Source organism: Aulonocara sp. 'chitande type north' Nkhata Bay, linkage group LG5 (genome assembly GCF_057382095.1).
Source record: "Aulonocara sp. 'chitande type north' Nkhata Bay isolate Kocher_YH1m ecotype deep benthic linkage group LG5, A_spYH_male_GT1.1, whole genome shotgun sequence".
Classification (NCBI taxonomy): domain Eukaryota; kingdom Metazoa; phylum Chordata; class Actinopteri; order Cichliformes; family Cichlidae; genus Aulonocara; species Aulonocara sp. 'chitande type north' Nkhata Bay.
The window spans coordinates 22,791,371-22,812,026 of NC_141348.1; the positions used below are offsets into that span (position 1 = coordinate 22,791,371).

Genomic DNA, 20,656 nt, shown 5'->3' on the forward strand with positions numbered 1-20,656 from the left:
AAGTTTGTAGCATGCATGCTTGTTGGTTTTGTCTGCTTCCACTTGTCTTTGCACTAGGATGATGTCGGGGTAAATGTGCAGTCATATTCGTTGTGTTCCCACTAGTGCTGTCAGCGTTAATCTCGTTGAAATGACGTTAACGCCACAACACAAATCTCCGTTAACGAGCTACCCCTGCGTGGGGCTAGACGGCCAACACGTTAACGAGCTAACTGCGCTAACGCACTAGTTCCCGCCCATGTAATTGAGCATTGCGTGGCACATCCAACATACTGTTTTACTTTAGTCCATGACACGCTTACCTTCAGGGTCATACGTTACATAAAAACCAAAAAACCAAAATAATTCCAAACGCCAGATCTGAATGAGGGTGTCTGTGTTGAACGCTTAGTGGATCTGCGCTCGACAGTGCAGCCTAGGCGGAGTAGTCGAACGCAGATTCACTGAGCGCTCAACACAGACAGCATCGTCAGAAGGAAGAGCAATAAGAATTGGACAACATTCTGTAAAGTGAGTGCTGATAATGCATAGTTTGTTGACCAGAGGGCAGCTTGCCTGTTGGCAATGTGTGTTTGAAATGCCACAAACACAACGATCAGTTGATCCAAGCAGAGTTGGGCAGAGAATAAACAAGAAGTCTGCAACTTGTTATAACTATACAACAAGTTTATTCTTAAACTCTCTCTCTCTCTCCATATATATATATATACATATATATATATATATATATATATATATATATATATATATATATATATATACACACACACATATGTGTATACACGTATACACATATATATGTATACACACATATATATAAATGCCAAAGATTTATCACTATCTCCTTATTCTAAAATAGATTTTTATCAGTGTTTTGCTTTACATCACACAAATTTGAATTCCAAAAAATCTCATATACAAAGACACTTATTTAAAACGATTTACAAATGCAAAGCACTTTTCTGTCACCATGTTGTGAAAAACGGTTCATTTTTATATCTTTTAATTTATTACCAACATATTACCTGTTAGGGATGCAGACTTGATTCGTTAATTATCCTTATTTTGTGTTTTTACTAACATTTTCAAACTTTAAAGCCAAGTACAAACATCCTTTTCCTCATAAATAGCTCAACATAATCAGTAAAGGATTAGAAAAATATTTTTGAACTGTCAGAAAAGCAATCGCCCTAAAAAAAAATCCAGGAATCTCTGTATGTCTCTGCATGTGTCTGTTCATCTGGTTTGCAGGGAACCCGACAGAGTGCAGTGTTGACTTTGAAGTTTTCTGTGAGCTACTTTCCTTATTCACAAGGGGTCACTGTAGCAGATAGATATTTTATGTGGCAGTTTTTACACCAGATGGCCTTCCTGACGCAAGCCCAAAGGGATTTTTGTCTCCTCCAGGGAGAGAAACCAGGGATTGTCGCTTGCTAGGTGAGTGCATGCATTATACCATGGAGCCACTAAGTTTGAAGTTTTCAATAACACTGCACGTGAGACGTTCAGAGAACATCAGTAAATTCTAGCCTGGCCACACACCTTTACAAGCAAATTCTCAACCTGCTAAAGAAATTTGGGGACATTTATAAAACAATCAGTTCTTGCCACATATGCAATGACTAAACCAGTCATTGCATATGTGGTTTAATAAAAATAATACAAACTAGGTTTCTCCTTACCAGCAGCTGTTGACTCAGTTAGCATTAGCTCTGATTTCTGGGCAGATTACAGTGTTTAGAAACAGTGGCATACATGCTTTCACTGCGTGCATCCTTAGAGTTGTTCTCTTTTAGACCAACTTCCTGCATGTGTGGCATTTAGGAAACATCTTTGCATGTAGCCCCTAAAATATCCTGCATCAAACTCACCCTAAATGGGAACTATGCTAGTTAGTTACAACTTTTAAACTCTTTGGCTTATTAGAGAAACCTAAATATACATTTGTAAAACAGGTAAGTGTTCATAAATAATCAGAAATGTCATTTTGGAGCACTACATCTGACTATTTTAACTTATTATAAAACGTTGGAGTAAGGAGGGGCACAAATTCCAATTTTTCTATGTGTAATTTGTGCAAGTCGAACAGTCTACCGCTACAGCTAATTCAGTGCAGCAGCGTACCTTCTACGATCTCCTCGGCGTCATCGGTGAAGAAGTCACTGAGCGGGGGCCTCTTAGGCCTCTTCAGGGTGTTCAGCAGCTGCTGAATCTTAGTGGAGACCCTGCTGCTTACAGGAACTCCTACAGGCAGGGTGAAGGTGGAGAGGGGCAGCAGCAGGGATAAATACACAGTCACACATCCCACGACACACAGTGACAGAACATTAGAACATTGTTTAAGCGTCTTACCATCACATAGTCTGCTGTTTTTCATGCCGTAACTTTTTAGTAAAAAATTGAATTAACCACAGATACACCATTTTGAGTCAACCGTAACATATGTCCGGACTGAAAAGCAGCAGCGCGGTGGGTGGCGTCAACACAAGGAGAACGGAGTGAGAGCCGGGATAAAGGTTTTTTTTTGGTTTGGGATCACACATGAGGATTCTTTTTGTGCGTGTAGACGTTGCTTTTGTTTCATTTCCTGGTTAAATCACTAAGTACACACAGCAGGGAGAGTCAGAAACACAGAACGCCATGGACATTGTAGATTAAGGAGTTTCCTTACTCTGTATATTACCTCTTCCTATTAGCCGGTCAAAAATAATTTGACAGAGTGGAAAAAAAGAAAAAAAATCGGGAAGAAAAACAACTTGATTAATAAAAAGGTCACAGCTGGAAGTCAACACTTATTTGAAGAAAGAGAAATCAGATTCTTGCAAAGAGACACAAAATGTTAAAAATGAACTGTTCTCCATTACCATCCGCTGTCTCCATCATGCTCGAGCGGCTCTGTCCCCGGCTCATCCCTCGGACGACAGCGTTGGAGGGCAGGTCCACGCGTGGGCCTCTGGCCGGAGGGGCCACAGCTGTCACATCTGGAGGAGGTGCACTATTCTCTGAGTGGGCTGTAAGGGAAAGCAGTGAGATGTCCACGTGTTTTAATGGGACGAATGTACTGTAGCTATAATTTTAAATTTAAAAAATAAAAATAAAACACTCATGCATTAGCAAAAACAAAAGACTATTATTACCTTCACACATGGCAGTGAAAAGCCCTCAGTTTATTTGTATGTGAAACACTACTCACAAGCTAACTATAGCTGGTAGGTTTATGTACTCTGCATTACAGGATTAGGCTATATTAAAGCTAGTTGTGCAGCATTACATAAATTGACCAATCAGATGATCCAAACTTTTTACCTGCTGCTTTTCCTCCAGTTAAATAATTAATAAGTCTACTGTCCTTTGCTTTAACATACACAACGTCTGCACAGAACATTCTCCACACAGGCGCACGTCTCACCAATGCGACTGTGAGCCAGCATGTCCGTCACCGCGGCAGTGCGAGGCTGCTCGTGGGGCTGGTGCTGAGGTTGGTACTGTGGTTGGTGGTGAGGCTTATAAAGAGGCTGGTACTGCGGTTTGTACTGAGGCTGAGGTTGGCTCTGAGGCTGTGGTTTGGCCTCCTGTGAGAGGGTGGAGGAGGCCGAGGAGGAGGTGGAAGAGCCCTGGACGATGTGGTTGACCCAAGACTCCGGGCTCTGCAGGTTGGGGTTGACCTGAGGCTGGGGAGCAACCACTGACGACTGCCTGCGCACGGCTGTCTCATCTTCGGATCCAGACGAGGAGTCTTAGTGCCACAAAAGAAAATGTAAATGTCCATAATTCTTAACTAAAAAGTCCAACTTTAATGCCTTCGCACGTCCTACCTGGTGGTGTGCGTGTTTCAATGGGTGACTGCACGTATGTGGACCTGCGTTTGGTAGGCATGGGGAGCGCCATCTTCTCCTCCTTATGTTTAGCCAAGGCAGCTTGTACTGCCTCAGTATGGATATCTGTATTGACACAAACACATTTAGTTTAGGTAGAGATTAGTTCCAATGGCTTTGGATCTCATTCAGAGCAACAAAACAAAGAAGGCCACAAAGAAAAAAAGCTGTTCACATTCTTTCAACATGACTCAAGAATGTACATTTTGTTTACTACCTCCATTTATGGTATTTTTCTTCCATTAGTGAGACCTTTTTTTTTTCCTGTTATATGAAAGTTTATTGAACTACTTCAAAGAGTCACTGCTGTGTGAATAACATTTTCATATGTTTGAATGATTTCCATAGGGGATCTCAACCGAGGAGCCGAGCCCCCTAAATGAGATTTCAAGGCACAGTAACTAACTTTAGGAGTCCCACGATAAAGAGAAAAAGAAGAAGAGAAAAATCTAGCAAGCTTGCAAAATAATGATGAAAAACATTACTTTGCTTTAGCTGGTGACAGCATTTTTTTGAGAGCAGGAGTGCAGTGTTATGTCTATAAGTCATGTTTAAAACTTGAAGAACGGTGACAGGTGAGAAGCCTGAAGAAATCCTTACAGGAAGACAGCGTTTTCCCAATGAAACGGCACACAGAGAGGAGAGAGCCAAGCCGTGTATTAGCCCACTCACATGCCTACACGCGCAAATGCACACAGTAATGAATGCCGAGATACTTTCACTTGATGACACCCACAGGCGCATTAAAAGGCACCGCGTAAACAGACGCACGCTCAGAACATGTAACAGAACACGCGCCACAAAAGACGACTTAGGGAATTTTCACATCTATCGACTGGAGGGCATCATTTTTGTTGAAACATCAACAGATTTAAATAAATCACAGAGCACAGCTCATTTCACAGCAGCAGTGGGGACCATAATTACATAACTGTCATTCTGCTTAACAGATTGTTCTCAGCTAAATCATTCGCTCTCATAATGTGCTGTTGCGCATCCTCGCACCGGAGCGTCAGGAGAGACGACTCCTTGCACATGTCCGGGAGGATGAGGGCGGTTTCCACGGTGATGGGCACAGTGGGGTGCGTGGCAGCTTGCGGTGAGTTTTACTCCAGTTCCAATCAATACTGACATGTGGGCAGCTGAGGACCTTTACTTATGTCTTTGATGCATGCCCGTTTTATTTATCTTCTTAATCTGAATCTAAAATGGTGTACATAAAACATAAAACATAAAGTGTAATCATAGCGAGAGCAGCTCCAGAAAGCAGTCAGCGGTGTATTCGAGTGAACTCCGTAGTGACAGGCTGTGTAAGAGGTGTAATAACTGCAGGAAGCCAGAGGCAATTAAATTGTTCTGCAGTCTGTTAAAATTATAACCACCTTATTTTTTCTGTTCCTCACTGCTGCAGTTTCTACTATTCTTACATTATTTTAGGCTGTAACACTTCTAATTAGAAATCTCTGACCTGCCATTTTCTAACAACATGACTCAAGGTCATCAAGTTCATTTTTTCTGTCGAGTAGGATCACAACTTTGGTTCTGATAGAAACTCCTCATCGGTTTTTGGATGAACTGCCATTATAAGCCTACTATAGTAATCCTTTGTTCCCCAGAGGGGTACACCTCCTGACTTTAGTGATCTTCTTTTTTTCCTCATGCCACCATCAGAAACACATTTGCATTTTTATTTTATTTTTTATGTAAAATGTGTCAGTACATGCTGCCAGCCTTTATCACGAGATATCCATGTGCCTCAGGGTGAAATGTGACACTTTTGATGATTTTTTTCATTAGTGCAAAATTACAACAAAGTACCTCAAAACTGATGGGCTCAGCTTTAGCTTCTGTTTTACTGCACATTAGCAAAACGTGTGCAAGCTAATTAACGTGCTAACATCAGTTATTAGCATTGCCGTTGTACATGGCAAGACTAGCATTCAGCTTCAGCATACACCCCCATAAACTTACTACCACAACTCTTCTTCCCCTCACCTACAGCCGGCTGTGGCAGATTCCCTTTTAACAGGAAGAAACCTCCAGCAGGTTTCTTCCTGTTAAAAGGGAGTTTTTCCTTCCCACTGTCACCAAATGCCTGCTCATAGAGGGTCATTATTGTTGGGGTTTTCTCTCCATTATTGTAGGGTTGCTACTATACAGTATAAAGTGCTTGAGGCAACTGCTGTTGTGATTTGGTGCTATATAAATAAAACTGAATTGAATGGAATCACCACAGCTTCAGACTTAGTCGTGTAGCCTAAAATTTGCAAAAGGGAACAAGATCAGGAACAGAAATATTGTTTTATACATTCTGTGCTGAAACGGTTTTTGTTGATTTTCTCCAAACCTCAGAGTTAAATATGCAGTATGTGGACACAGTATTGGGCCAAACAATGCCTTAATCTTGGAATTCAGGTGTATAAAACCAAAGAAACCTAGCCACACAGCCTGCCTCTAAAAACATTTCTGAAAGAATGGGTCCTCTTAGATTTTAGTTGAATAAACATAATTGTGAAAACATCAATGTGTGTGGTGTTGTATTTCCTCAGTGCATCAATATATTTGCATATTCTGTATTTTCCAGCATGTAAAGGAACTTCTTGTCCACTGTGACACTCCTTTTTGTTCTCATCCTGCAATATAAACTTAGTTGAGGAATACCATCTGCCATTCAGCTTGGTTTTATTTTACATTTTCTCATCTCTCAATTTAACCACTTTTGCAGTATTTGCAATTCTTTATACCAGAATTCATTTCATATGTCGGAGACTTTCGAGACTACGAAAACATTGTGGAACGAAGCACAACAATTCTGGGAGCAATTTTCATTCCACTATGGAATCCAAATTAAGGGTTTTGAACCACAGAAGTGACTGTGACATAGACAATAACACAGATAAATGCATGTGTCTCAAATCTAAATTCACTGCCCACTACACTGTAAACTACTGATTGTCTTATAAAAGAGCAGTAACTGAATACACAAGGGAGCTTTATTGCCAAGTTTCACTCACAGTAAGTATAACAATCATAGCTTGACCAACATAACAACAACCTATTTTGAAGCCAGGACACAAATATAGCTTTTGGGGACTTTCAATATTTAAATTCTTATCTATCGTGCAATGCCATCAGCGAAACATCAAAACAAAGATTTATTTCCTAACACAGACCTGTTATCACAATTTCAATTTAGCCTCTACTGAGTTTTTTTAAGCTCTAATCTTTCTGAATCCTCCAACCAGATTAAACAAAAATAATGTATGTTGCCCCTGCCAGTAAGATTTTCTGTAAAGCTGAAACATTTTTAGACAACTCTCCACTAAACTCCAGTCTGACAGACAGACTTTAGATTAGTCAGCCTGGCATTTAGCATGCTGCACAGGCTGAGAGGCTTTTTAAGAAAAGAACCAGCAGGGTGTGGGTCAGCCCACAGGGAGATGCTTTTAGAGCCCGACTCTCAGTCAACAAACACTAGTTGTGTCCTGCACACGTGCTTTGTGCTTCTCTTGTCTCATCTTCACGTGAAAAGGAAACAACCATCTCTGAATCAAGGAGGGGGCCAAAGGGTACATCTTCAACACGTAACAATGCTGAGATCGCAGACATTCACTACTCTCTGAATGGTACTCGTGACTATTGATCATCAGTCTTAACAAACTTACACAGTAATGATCATGAAACTGGCTGCACAGCCCCACTGTTAGTCAGTGGTGTTGGTTTTGATCATTAAGTAAATATAGTGTTTATGAGGCTGAGGAAATCTGCAGTAAGCTGCAGAAGATGTCACATGGATGAGTGACGAAACATTTCTCCCACTGAAAACACAGCGGCTGAACAGAATCAACTTTCTCGGATCTTTACCACTTATATAGGATTTTTTTGTAAAAAAAAAAAAAAAAAAAAATCTGTATTCCCCTGCTCTCCTCACAACCTTCTCATACATAGCCAGCCACTGACATCACTCTTCTGCCTGAGAAGGGGGTCCTCACTAAGGGGGCTTCCCAGCTGCGGCAAAGCACTGCTGTCTGCCTCGCTCTCCCACACACACACGTTCCCCACAGCTCTTTAATTTGTCCCTTTGAAACAGCCCAGGATCTGAGCTTAAAAACAGACTGTTGTCGGATCGTTTCAGCTCTGAAAACTGTGCTGTAGTGTGCTGTACCGCTGGTGTGACCGTGGTGGGACAACCAAAGTGGGATGAAGAACATTTTGGCGCTGGACTTCTTGCTCACCTGATCTGTAGCGGTCATCCCGGGTTCCTCCACTGCGATGCGTTCTGCGAGTGCGTCGCTCACGATACCGGGATGAGCTGGAGGGTGGAGGTGCATGGCTCGAGGAACTAGGAGCAGGAGGCTGTACATTTTGAGGAGGTGGTGCTGTAAAATAAACACAAAATACATGCATTGTTACAAAACAATCAAAAACTGCTTTACATACTCATTTCTGCAAACACTTTGATTTAATAGGCAGAAGACTTTCCTGTAACAGGCCTTGGGTATCTGCTGAACTTTTAACTGTTTCTGTTAAACACTATCTGTTTAACTGTGCTGTGGAAGGTGATGATTTGGTTTATGTCCTTCTGCACTACCCGCCAAGAGTCAGAGCCATATAGCAGCACTGTCTTAACATTGCTATTGTAGAGCTGGAGCTTGCTTTGGATCCTATATATTTCTCAGTCACCTAAAAGCACCTCTAGCTTTGTTCACTCTGGCTGTGATGTTTTTATGGGCTCTGTTGTGGCTGCTCACCAGGCTACCAAGGTACATGAATTCTTAGCAACGGGGTGGCTAGAGGAGGAGGTAGAGCAGGTCATCATCTACTAATCAGAAAGTTGGTGGTTTGTAGTCTTGGACAAAGTATTCAAAGTATTCTTGGACAAGATACTGGAATCTGAGTTGCTCCCAAATATGTGTTGTTCATCAGAGTGTGAACAGAAGCAGTGAATAAATGAAACGGTGTATAAAGCACATTGAATGTTCACCTGGAGTGGGAAAGCACTGTATAGGAATCAGACCATTTAATATTCTTCAGAACCTCAGTGATGATAGTAATGATATTAATGAGCATCACAACAAAGACTGGATAGTTTTCTCTGTTTTAGGAAAACCTCAAATGCCACTTTAGCCTTTTTACCATGAAACCATGTTGCTGTCATATGTGCACAGTGTGGCTGTGCATTAAGCACACCATGTATACTTGTCATGTCAATTGGTCTCTGCTATCGCTATTATTACAGATGGCCGCTCCTCTGTGAGTCTGGTTCTGTCAGAGGTTTTTCCTATTAAAAGGGGGTCCTTCCTTCCCACTGTTGCCAAGTGCTTACTCTGAGGATTGTTGCGGTTTTCTCTATAATATTGTAATATAAAGCGTTTTGAAGTGACTTTTGCTGTGATTTGGCGCCATATATTTGAAATCAAATTGAACTGAACTGAATGTAAATTTCAAATGACATGAAAAATATTAAAATTGATTTTTTTTGTGTGTGTTTGAAGCTACATTTATTTTTTTTAGGTGGGCTTTTTGGACGTTGTTTTAAGGACATGGATTGTCATATTCCAACTGAGAGAATCAGCTCGTGTTTGTCTGCTTTGTAGATCTGCTGTTCCAAGTCTGTTTTTTTTTGTTTTTTAATTTCATTTTTGTAACATAATAAATAAAAAGCTACTAAAAAAAGCTATGGGTGTGAAATGATTCTATTTTTAAATATAGTTTTTTAATTTAAGTCAAGAACAGATTCTTTGCCACGGCAAAAAGACAAAGAAAATATTGTTTTGAGTATGCCTAAGCAAGACAGGAAAACAGCAAAGACACGAGGGATGCACATCTATGCTTAGCCCGATCAAAAAAGGGATTATGAACACTTACGTGGAGTGTGGATTATGTAGGGAGCCAGAAGTTTTGCCCTTTTCTTCTCATAGCCCTTCTGTGTGATGTCACCTGTAGAAAAAATAAAATAAAATAAAACTCTGTATTGCTTCTGAAAAAATGAGCATAAGATATGCCACCATAAAAATAACAAAACATCTCAAACTCTGATTGTTTTATTTGATGGAATTCAAATATACACCAGTTAGACTGTCAAAGGTGCTCATTTGAACCCTGAACTTTAATAAAAAATGTTATGATGGTAGTGTTTTCACATTTCTCTTTGCCATTACAACAATATCAGCATTATTAATATCACTTTTTCCCCTCTCATTAACCCTGCTTCAGCAGAGCAGATCATAGAAAGACTGTCATAAGGACCAAGCAACAGTTACTCAAGTGTTATCGCAGATCGATGGTAGAATAAACAGCTTCAGCATGATCAGCTTTCTATCTGTGAATGGAGTCAGCGAACACCTGTTCCAACCCACTGTGATAGAAAAAGCAGGACGCAGCAGGGAAAAAAAAGAAAAAAAATGATAAAGAAGATGATGAAAACACAGTTGGACCCACACAGTGTTGCAGTAATCTCTGGAGATGACTGCAGGCGTCAAACATGTGGCTCGATTCCAGCCTCAAAGAAGAGAAAAACAAAACAGGACTAAATCTGGAAACGTACGGAAGCGTGGGCAAGAGATGGGATGATTCAGAGACACCGACAGAAAAGACAGAAGTGTGAAAACTGAGGACAAGAAAGGGAAAAACGGAAATGCAGAGAAGATAAAGCGATGAAGTCAGAAAAAGCTTATGAAGATGAGAATGATGCTGCAAAGGACAGAAGAGGAGGAATCCTGAGCCACGGGTTTGACTTGATCGTATTCAAGTGATAGGTAAGCAGTGTCCTTTCGACACCATCTTCCATCCCTCCTGCCAACAGCCCATCTGCAGCTTCCTCCACCCCACCAGACCCAACACAGCCTGACTGAGCTCTCGGCTGGCCCCGAAGCGATACAGAAACTCTGCCAAACTCTTCTGTGGGCAAAGCTGTCAGGTTTTGAGTTACTAAAAATCCATCTGGAGAGCCCGTACACACTCTTACAGTAATTGTGTTGATCAGCAATGATTCATTCAGTATGTTCACCAGTAGCTGCCCTGGCTGCATTTTAAACTTCATCTCCACATGTCTCTGAAACAACCTGTTATCCTTTTACAGTGCCTGAAAATGTCTGTACGAAGGGGAGATAGCTTTATATCAACTACAAGTATTGGCCGGTCTGATGGAGGACCCTGATGTTTGTGAATCAGCCACTCAGTAGCATAATGCCCTGTGGGCCTCAGTTTTAATCTGTGATTACAATTTAGGATTCTGAGATGCAAAGAAAAATACAAATCTTTCTGGCACTGATTTTTATTCTCTGCCCAGTTACAGCACAGAGGACAACAGAGAGGAGATGAGGATTTTCTGATGTGGTTCCATCAAACCACAAAGTTAAAAGCACTAACGTGAAGTGAGCATCTTGTTACAAAGACAAAGGGTGGAATATAAAGCAGCAAGTGAAGTGTCACTTTTTGAAGTCGGTGTGTTAAAAGCAAAGCAGCATAAAATTGGAACAAAATCATGATGGTTACACGAATCCCCAAAACAGAAGGCCTTCCAGCGCAAACCAAAACAGAAAGAGGTTCAAGGTCACAAATTTGTATGAATTCTTTACAGGAGATGTGCAAAGAAGTTTGCACTGTGAACATGTTATTATTAAATCAACATGAAATGCATATGATTTACAACACATGCAGTCAAGACATCATCCAAGTTCGCTCTGAGTAACTTTGAATCTACTTAGAAAACTGCTCAGAGAAATAGCTGATGATTTGTATCCGCAATTATATGCAAACTTCATCTTTAGATGTCGGTTATGACTAAACAGTCCAGAAAAAAAAATACACCAATACCTTTGAAACTGTAGTTTGCTTAAACTTTAGTTATTCTTATTTTGTAAAGAGTGAGAATGTATGGCCTCACATGTTAGGCTAAAGGTGTTTTTAACTGTGGTGGATATTCAAGCTGGGCCTCTGTTTCCTGCTTTATGATTGTTGGAATTTTTGGATTTGTTGTTATGAAAGGATGAAAACAATAAGAATCACATTTTGCGTAATTGACATTACAGATGATACAAAGATCCTCCGCTTATATTTAATAACTGACTAATCTGCTTGGTCTTAAACAGAACCTCTAACACAACTCTTAAGCAGAAGAGACAGAAAAGCTTAGGCAACCTACAACACAGCCATATAAATTGCCACACTGCTGACATCACTGTGGATAGGACGGCAACAGTGAAAGTGCTCCTGTTTGGAGGATATTGCCTGAGAGACCACTCCAACACAATATCTGCTCGGCGACTGAGGGCCCTTTTTTTCTGAAAATGGAAGAAAAGCAAACACTTCCATAAGTAATGCATGAACAGTACAGTTGGCCACGCTCAGTGACACAATTTATTTTTAGCTTATGTGAACAGGCAGTTTCACTGCAGATAGGCAGAGAGGGAGATGGAGTCAGTGAAGGGGGAGGGGCTTGTGTGGCATTAAATGAATCTCAAAGTAATCACTGTTCCATCTGGATGATTTGAAAGTCATCTGTGTTTTTACGGCTGCGTCATCACATTTGGTCTCCAGCAGTTGAAGCTGAAGGGTTAAACTGATGTGAAAGCATTGCATGTGATCAGTGAACTACAGGTGATTAGAGCCCTGCATGAAAATATGTATGTGTGCTCCCTTATATTTTTTTTTCCATCAATTATTCCTAAAATGTGACTATAAAAAAAAAAACTATTATAATTACCAACATCTTTTTTTTTGTACTTTTCCAAAAAGCTATTTTGAGTGAGGTTTTCCATGGGATTGGAAACACTTCAACGCTTGCAGCTTGTAGCGGTGCCTCGCCCTGTGAATAAAGGGCACAGGAAAAACAAAAAAAACTGATATGGTAAGTTCGTAGAAGAAGGATCAGTTAGTGTGACGCGCCTCAATTTTTCACATCATCATAGAAAAAAAAAAATCAAAGTGCAATATGCAAAAAAAAAAAAATCAAATGTTCCAATGCCATCCAGTGGGCTGGATTGGAGATCTTTAATGGGCCCATTCTGGCCCCTGGGTTTTATGTTTAACATCCCTAGTCTAGCGATAGAGGAACTCTCCATAGTGTCGGGCATCATACAAAGTTTACACTATGAACACAGCCCAGAAGTGGTGAAAAAAAAATCCACGGGAACGGCAGAGCACCTGCAGATAACTCCACACCGCAACTTAATCTTTGTTAAAGTGTCCAGTGTGAGACAAAAATTGACTGTTCGGTAACACAGATGAGATAAAAATGTAATTTTCTGATAAAAGTTATAAATGTTGTGTTTGGAGGACAAAACAAGTTATGTGGACAGGCCATCAAGATTTGGGACTTGGACAGATTAGGTCTGAATTTCATTGAGAAATTTTGCAGGAGCGTGTCTGAGCAGCAGTCCATGACCATGGACCTCGGTCGTGTTGTGCAAGCAGAATGAGTCAAAGCACACAGGTACATCCACAATGATATTGTTAAAAAATAAATAAAACTAATGTTTTGCAATGGCCAAGGTAAAATCCTGTTTTTCTGACATTCTGTTCAATAACAACAACCCTGAAACATTTATGAGCTGAAATGGTTTTGTTGGGAGATTTTTTCCTCCTCACCATTGTGCAAGTCTCATAAGTAAAGGTCGTCACTGTTTGACTCTTTCCCGCAAAAATACGACGTTTGACAACCTCCCCGTACCCTTAATGACAAAGTTCGGTCCCCTAAATGTATATCACCACCATATTTCAGGCCTGCTTCTCGAGCAAGCAGGCCTGAAATATGACAGAAAGTGCTCACTCCAGAAAAAAGAAAAGAAACAAGGGTTACCCCTAGCAGGCATCCAAGGTGGAGCAAATTAAGGAGGGTCTATATTCAAGAATTCCCATACTTTACCAACACTTTTCAGTAAAGACATGAGGCACTACTGTTTTAGTCAGACTGCGTATTTGTGGGTAAATATAATGACATTGTAATTTCACATAAAAAACATTGAAATCCCATTTAATTAGAGGGGAATTACACCCTTAGTTGCAAACCGTATTATAAAATGTTACCAGAAAAAGAGTTAAAAAGATGTATTATTTAGCCCAGCTTATATTATAAAGACAAACATGTCTACACACACTATATGCAAACAGTCAAAGAAATCTGCTCGAGGCAAATCACAGCCCTGCTGAGGTGATGAGGGCCTCACTCGTTAACCCACTTTCTCAGAGTGGCCCAGTCACGTCTGTCCTATTGGTGGAGAGGTCACCATGCGACTATTTCAGTGTTACAGTCAGGTTTCACACGAGGCTGCCGCCACTCTGCTCTCCTGTCTTTGTTTGACAGTTGCATCAGTAAAGGAAACCCGTGCGTGCACCTCAGAGCGTACGTTTTCACTTTCCACGACGTGAAGGGGAGAAACATCAAAGCAGTGCCTTGTCTAAGCCCTCCACACTCTCACACTTTCTAGCTTCAGATTATTTGAATTGCAGCAGGCCTGCACTCTCCTTCCTCCCCACAGGCACTCAGTCTGAATAGTAATTAGCTACTGCCCTCTATTTTCTTTCCCTGCTTCTTTCTCTCCCTCATCACATTATCATTCGAATACTCGGTCTCCAAAAAGAAAAAAAAAGAAACAAACAACTTAAAGTCGTGTTAACACCTGCTTTGTGAAAATTATATAAACACTTGGCAAAATATTACAGAGGAAACGTGGATTTCCTGCCGTTTTCTCTCATCTTACAAGAGCGAATAAGCCTGATGATAATGTGTCTACTATAATCACACAATAGCAAACTCCAAGGAGGATCCTCCAAACGGAATAAAACAAGTTTGTCAGTGAAGTATTCGAATTTACCCAGAGTAACTGACATATGGCCCCTCCTCTTTGGCTCTGGGGCTCCTCTGCATTTGCTGACTGAGTTCAAGGGAACATGTATAAGATTGAACTGAAACCTGGTGGTGACATTTCAGCATTTTGTCCACACATTAATAATATATTACGGGGACAAAATATTAAGAACACTTAATATTGTGTTGCTTTTAGACAACAAGAAAACTGAATGTGTATTCTAGAAGACACACACACCCACACTGGGATAATATAGCTAGATAAAAAAAAATGTATGTTGTCTGTTTCTCTGTGTGAGCCATGTGACAGACGGGCGACCTGGTACAGGGTGCAGCCTGTAGATAAATATGTACATCCAAATACTTTTGTCTATATGGAACATAAATGTAGATCCTAGCAAATGGTTCATGTCCTTTGTATGATGCATGCTTTCTGTACTGAACAATCAGTCCAGACTGCTTGAGAATACAAGACCATGCAAGTGTGAATGACACTTCGGGTGCTACTGACAAAACTTGGAGCTTTTTGTTTCTTCTGTGACTTCCATATTGTTCGCCTTTCTTCAGCGTCGATGATCTTATTCTACACTGTCTGACATATCACACTTTTACACTGCTTTTTTTTTAATGATCATTTCCCCAATTCAAGGTGTCTTGTGCAATGTTTTATTTCACCAAACAAAACATCTTTATCTTTTTTAGAGAATTTTATAATGATGGTTTTAGTAATTATTGCCGTTTGGGAGGATACAAAAAACAACAATGGATTATCGAAAAGAAAGCAACAGAGAATTTCTGTGTACCTTTACCTTTACCTGTACCTTTACTCTGTCAGACAACAAAACTGGAATTACAGGCACTGGTGAGTGAAAGAAAGTGCTTCAAAAAAGCCTCAAGCTCTAAAAAACACACACACACACACACACACACACACACACACACACACACACACACACACACACACACACACACACACACTTTCCCTGTAGTTGATCTCTCAGGTGATTCGTTTTCCCTGAAATTGTAAGCAGGGTGTGGTTAACTCTGGCCAACAGTGCAATTCATGTTTCCATGTTTGCCTCCACACACTGAGCTCAAGACGTGTCTGGGATGAAACCGTGACTCAGTCGGCAGCCCTTCCACCTCCTTCCTTAGTTTCTGTCTTTGCTGGAAACAAGACTGAAAGAAAAGGGCGTGGAGACACACCTGACACATTGCATTTCAACATTTGCTGGAAGAAGCCGTTACAAACGTTGAACACCGTCAAACGCATATCCTCCTACGGGATTTACACAACCAGTGAGACGCTGAGTTCTGGCTATAATATTATGTATGACAAATGATGTAAACCTAAAAACAAAAATGTCCCAGGAGCAGTATCACCGTATCCAAAAACATCACGCAGGTGCTGACAGAGTTTTGCACGCTGTTAAACACAATATATCTGTTTTTATATTTTTTAAATATTATGCTAACTTAGCAAATGCTATGATTTTGTGCTGTCTTTGACTGCATTAAATATGTCTAGCGTCTTACAAAGCGAGATCTAAACCCAGGCGAGGATTGTATTCCGGGTTTTAATCGTGTGTGTGTGTGTGTGTGTGTGTGGTGGGGGCTGAAATGCTGACTGTGAAGTTCAACACACTTTTAGGCAGTCACAGAACTGCCTGGTGAGCAGATGTCACAGTCAAATCCTTTCCAGTCAAGTCAGATTACATCAAGTGTATTTGTACAGCTGACTGTAATGTATAACGTCTCCCTGTGAGGGTTCATGACCAAGCCTGTACACTCTAGAACCACAAAGGAAAACAGAAAATGAAAATGGGAGATGAAGCTATTATAAAAAAGTCTGATAAGGTTTCAAAATGGTGTAACAGCAAAGGTTAAGGGTCAGTGAATGGAGCAGCTAAGTGGACGTGTGGTTTAGTTGATGAGATCAGAACAATCAGCCTGGCAGAGCAGAAAGAGGCTACCTCTGCTTAACTCGTTCTTACTGTCATTTGCAATTCCTACGAAAACTCTTCACACACCAGTTTTCTTGCTGAGACCTGTACCAGTGGCCAGTATCCAAGTATGTAGACATCAACTGTAAGAATTTGATCAAACATGAGGATGTGTGAACAAGTGATGTGGTCCTTATGAGCAAAATTTAAAAATAACTCAATAAAAAAAATGATTTGTTTTTCAAAATAAAAGTTTCATGTTGTATAAGAACGACAAAAGCACCAAAGGAGCTCACTTAAAAACTGTTTTGGTGTTAAGCAAAACACATGAGAGTAGCCCTGTTTAATGCAAGGCCTGATACTTCCAAAGACCCATTCCACAGAGACAGTTTATTTTGGAGGACAGCAAAGCATGACTTAACATGAACCTCCAGAGAACCAGACGTGAAAACTATGATGGGCACTCCTCATTAACCAGTGTGAGGTTTCCCTCAGAAGCATGTAGAACAGGGGTGGGCAATTCCAGGCCTCGAGGGCCGGTGTCCCTGATCCAACACAGCTGATTTAAATGGTTAAATTAGCTCCTCAACATGTCCTGAAGTTCTCCAGAGGCGAACTAATCATGTGATTCAGGTGTGTTGACCCAAGGTGAGATCTAAAACCTGCAGGACACTGGCCCTCGAGGCCTGGAATTGCCCACCCCTGATGTAGAAACTTCAAAAATTCATTCAAATTCATGGTGAAAGACTATTTTCACCATGAATTCATTTGAGATTATTTTCTTTTTGATTTTACGTCTTTGTTTATATTCCCTTCTATTAAAGTGTGCAGCTAAGCATTTACAAACTGAGCTATAAATAATTAAGAAAGCATTAGAAGGTTATTAGGCCTCTCATAAATATTATAGTTACTATAACTTGCTTTAATTGTTAATGGTTTTGCTTAAGGATCCCTGCTCTGTAGCACTTTTTTGCCTCTTTGGTTATTTGAAGTCTGAGCGTTTCGTCTTGGGTTTTTCTTTTTTTTTTTTTAAACTTTTGTCAGGACCCCCTCCTTTGACCTCACAGTTATAATTATCCAATCAGATGCCTTGTTTTTAATCTGTTAGCAACTGCAGAACTTTTACTCGTCCCACCGAATAAAACTTCTTTGTTGCTGTATTCATTTGCAAAAGATTCACGGAGGAACATTAAAAATGTAGAATATATACACCCATGAGGGGCTTTTATTTGTACAGTTGAAACTATAACCAGCTAAAGCGTATAGTGCATTTCCTGTCTTCACGGGTTGATGGGAATCGGCTAATTGCTCTCGATTGACTATTATGATTTATAAGAAAATCATGCAACACAGCAACACTCAGCTGCATTTCTCCCCCACATTTGCAAAAGCATCTCAGCACATTATCATTGGTGGCAGAAGCCTCATGTTTCCCGTATAATGGTTTTAACAGCTTAGCACAGTGTGCAGTTGTGTTCCTGTATGTGCTTCAACATATGGCTGTTTTAATCTGATAAAGGCTTTATGGAAAATTTCAAAAGGAAAAAAATGCATGTGTTAGGGGGGGAGGGAGGATTTGGGGGCAGGGTGTGGGTGGTCACACAAGAGCTGTGTCCATACCACTGTGTGGTGCAGCACGAGGGAACGTGACATACGAATCCATGATGGTCCTTGCAGGTTTTAGATGTGTCCTTGATCCAACACAGCTGATTTAAATGGCTAAATTACCTCCTCGAGATGTCTTGGAGTTCTCCAGAGGCCTGGTAATGAAGTAATCATTTGATTCTGGTGTGCTGACCCAGGGTGAGATCTAAAACCTGCAGGACACCGGCCCTGGAGGCCTGGAGTTTCCCACCCCTGTGTTAAATGAACACGATGGCGCTTTAGAAGCAGATGAAATGAAATGCAAGATGAAATAGATTTACAGAAGTAAGCTTGCGAACTTTGCTCAGTCACTGAATGAGCATTTATTTGGAGTCGGTTCCAAAATGATCAACAGCATGCTGAAGAGGTCCTGTTGTGCAACGGATGTTGATAAACGGATGGGCGAACAGCCAAGTGTAACGTAGTTTGCAGTAGTTTGCATATTACAGCCAACAGGGCCTCCAGGCAACAAAACTGCAGGCTAACATATCTGTGTTAGGGCAATGAACTTGCATGTTTAATTCTATTTCAGTATGTTTGGTTTGATCACAGACATCCAGACAAGGCAGGATGAGAAGCCTCGTATCTGATCGAAAGGGTCAAGCGGCACAAGGCTCTTTTAAGCTATTCCTCTGTAGTTCTTGTGCTTGAATTAGCAGCTACTATAACAGTATTTTCCAGCCAGTACAATCAGTAATTGATTTGGGCTGAGTTATGATGAGGACAATTTATCAAAATATTAACTCACTGACACGTAGAATAAGTATAACGTGTTGAGCTCAGGAGGCTCGGCCTGAAAGTGAAAGCAACATAAACCAGAAAGAAACTTGGATTAAGTAGCAGCGCACAGCCTGGGCTGAAGCATGTGAGGCCAAGTCCGACTGCCACTTCTATTTGCCACTTTTTAATAATTCAGCAAATAGCATATCGACTTAACCACACTCTCTCTTTCCAACACTGTCACCCTCACTCTGGCATTTCTTTGACTTGTGCTATTTTTAGCAGAAAGTGGCATGAGAATGGAAACTAACAGATCAGAGGAAGTTTAGCTTTAATTACCAGAAGGTGTTGGGAAGCACAACTTTAAAGCCAGAGGAGGCTAAAGACCCACCTGTGGTTCACTGTGAACTTGAACGTGACACGATTCAGTTACCCAGCTGGAGGGGTGCGCTTGAATGTCATCTAAATAATTCAGTTTCTTTATTACACAAAGCAGCAGAAGGTTTTTAGTAACAGTGTGTCTGCGCTCGTGGTGAAAGTGGACATGCAAAGTTTTACATGAAAACCATGATCCACAAATTAAAACAAACCAAACCGGATCCTGCTGTGAAACAAGCAGCAGAAGAGTTCATCTTTTCATGGTGTAGGATCAAGCCTGTGGCCTGGGACAGTGAAGATCAGAGGGCAGCTCCTCTGCAACAGTTAATGAGCTTTTAAAGAGATAAAATTAAAGAGATAAAAGCTAAATCAGCTTCCTTCCTGTCCCGGTCAATGCTGTGTGCACACCAACCACAAATAAATGGAGCTGTAAGCTCTGCAACATGAATACACACATTTTTAAAGCCTGGTACCAAAAAAGGGTTTGGTAGAGGTAATTTCCCCAACAGGTACAAAGGATTAACTTCACTCAGTTATACTATAAGGTTAATGTTATGTGATATTAAGGGTGTGACTGCTTTAGGTGGGTGATGACTGAAGTTCAGTGTTTGGTTGCACTAAAAGACACCCTAAGAGCTTAGATTTGCTGATGCTGGCCATGGTTAGCATCCCATCACAAATCAGAGTAAATCAGCCTAGCTAGCACTAGCAGACAACACTGAAGGTCTACCCTAATTCGAATGTGGTTATGTCCAGTTTTTAAATAAAGAAGCTAACAATACGACGGCCAAGACGACTTCTAAAAACAAACCTGTCCATCTTTTATATACAGTCTGTCATAATGCTCTTAACACTCTTCACTGCAGGAAATGCCAACAGAACTACTTCAGTATTATTGTTATTTTTTAATCAGACACACAGGACAGCATTTCATCTATTTTTGTGGAGGGTAATACTGAAATAATAAAGCAATAGGGGGACAGAGGAAGACTGAGAGAAGTCATTTTTAGAGTCAGAGTGGATGGGTGGGAAAGGAGGAGAGATCCCCCCGCAGCAGTCCTGGCCCACTGTGCTTCACAGGCTAAATGAGCCAGGCTTGTTGCCTCCTGATGCTCTGTGACCTAGATTGAGAGACGCAGGCAAGGCTATTATCTCTCATTTCTCTCCCTCTCTCTCAGTATGTAGCGGGCTGCCGACATGAAAACCTGCATCCCCTCTGCAGCAGCATCGCAGGCAGACAGCGGGATGGATGCTGTTCATTAGAGAATACACACGTCCACTCAACA

General features: G+C 40.9%; 1 protein-coding gene across 5 annotated transcripts in view; it reads right to left on the minus strand.

Annotated features, from left to right (window-relative positions):
• dip2bb (DIP2 acetate--CoA ligase B (putative)b) overlaps nt 1-20,656 on the minus strand; it is a 52,569-nt gene that overhangs the window by 23,779 nt on the left and 8,134 nt on the right. For 3 of the 5 annotated variants that reach the window (XM_086292206.1, XM_086292204.1, XM_086292203.1), the window contains exons 2-8: nt 9,744-9,815; nt 8,111-8,254; nt 3,816-3,941; nt 3,410-3,736; nt 2,865-3,011; nt 2,672-2,689; nt 2,125-2,244 (exon numbers count right to left, since the gene is read on the minus strand). In XM_086292206.1, coding sequence (XP_086148332.1) covers nt 2,125-2,244; nt 2,672-2,689; nt 2,865-3,011; nt 3,410-3,736; nt 3,816-3,941; nt 8,111-8,254; nt 9,744-9,815 — 954 coding nt within the window. The remainder of the gene's footprint in view (nt 1-2,124; nt 2,245-2,671; nt 2,690-2,864; nt 3,012-3,409; nt 3,737-3,815; nt 3,942-8,110; nt 8,255-9,743; nt 9,816-20,656) is intronic. The other 2 variants (XM_086292207.1, XM_086292205.1) reach the window with 1 other exon arrangement.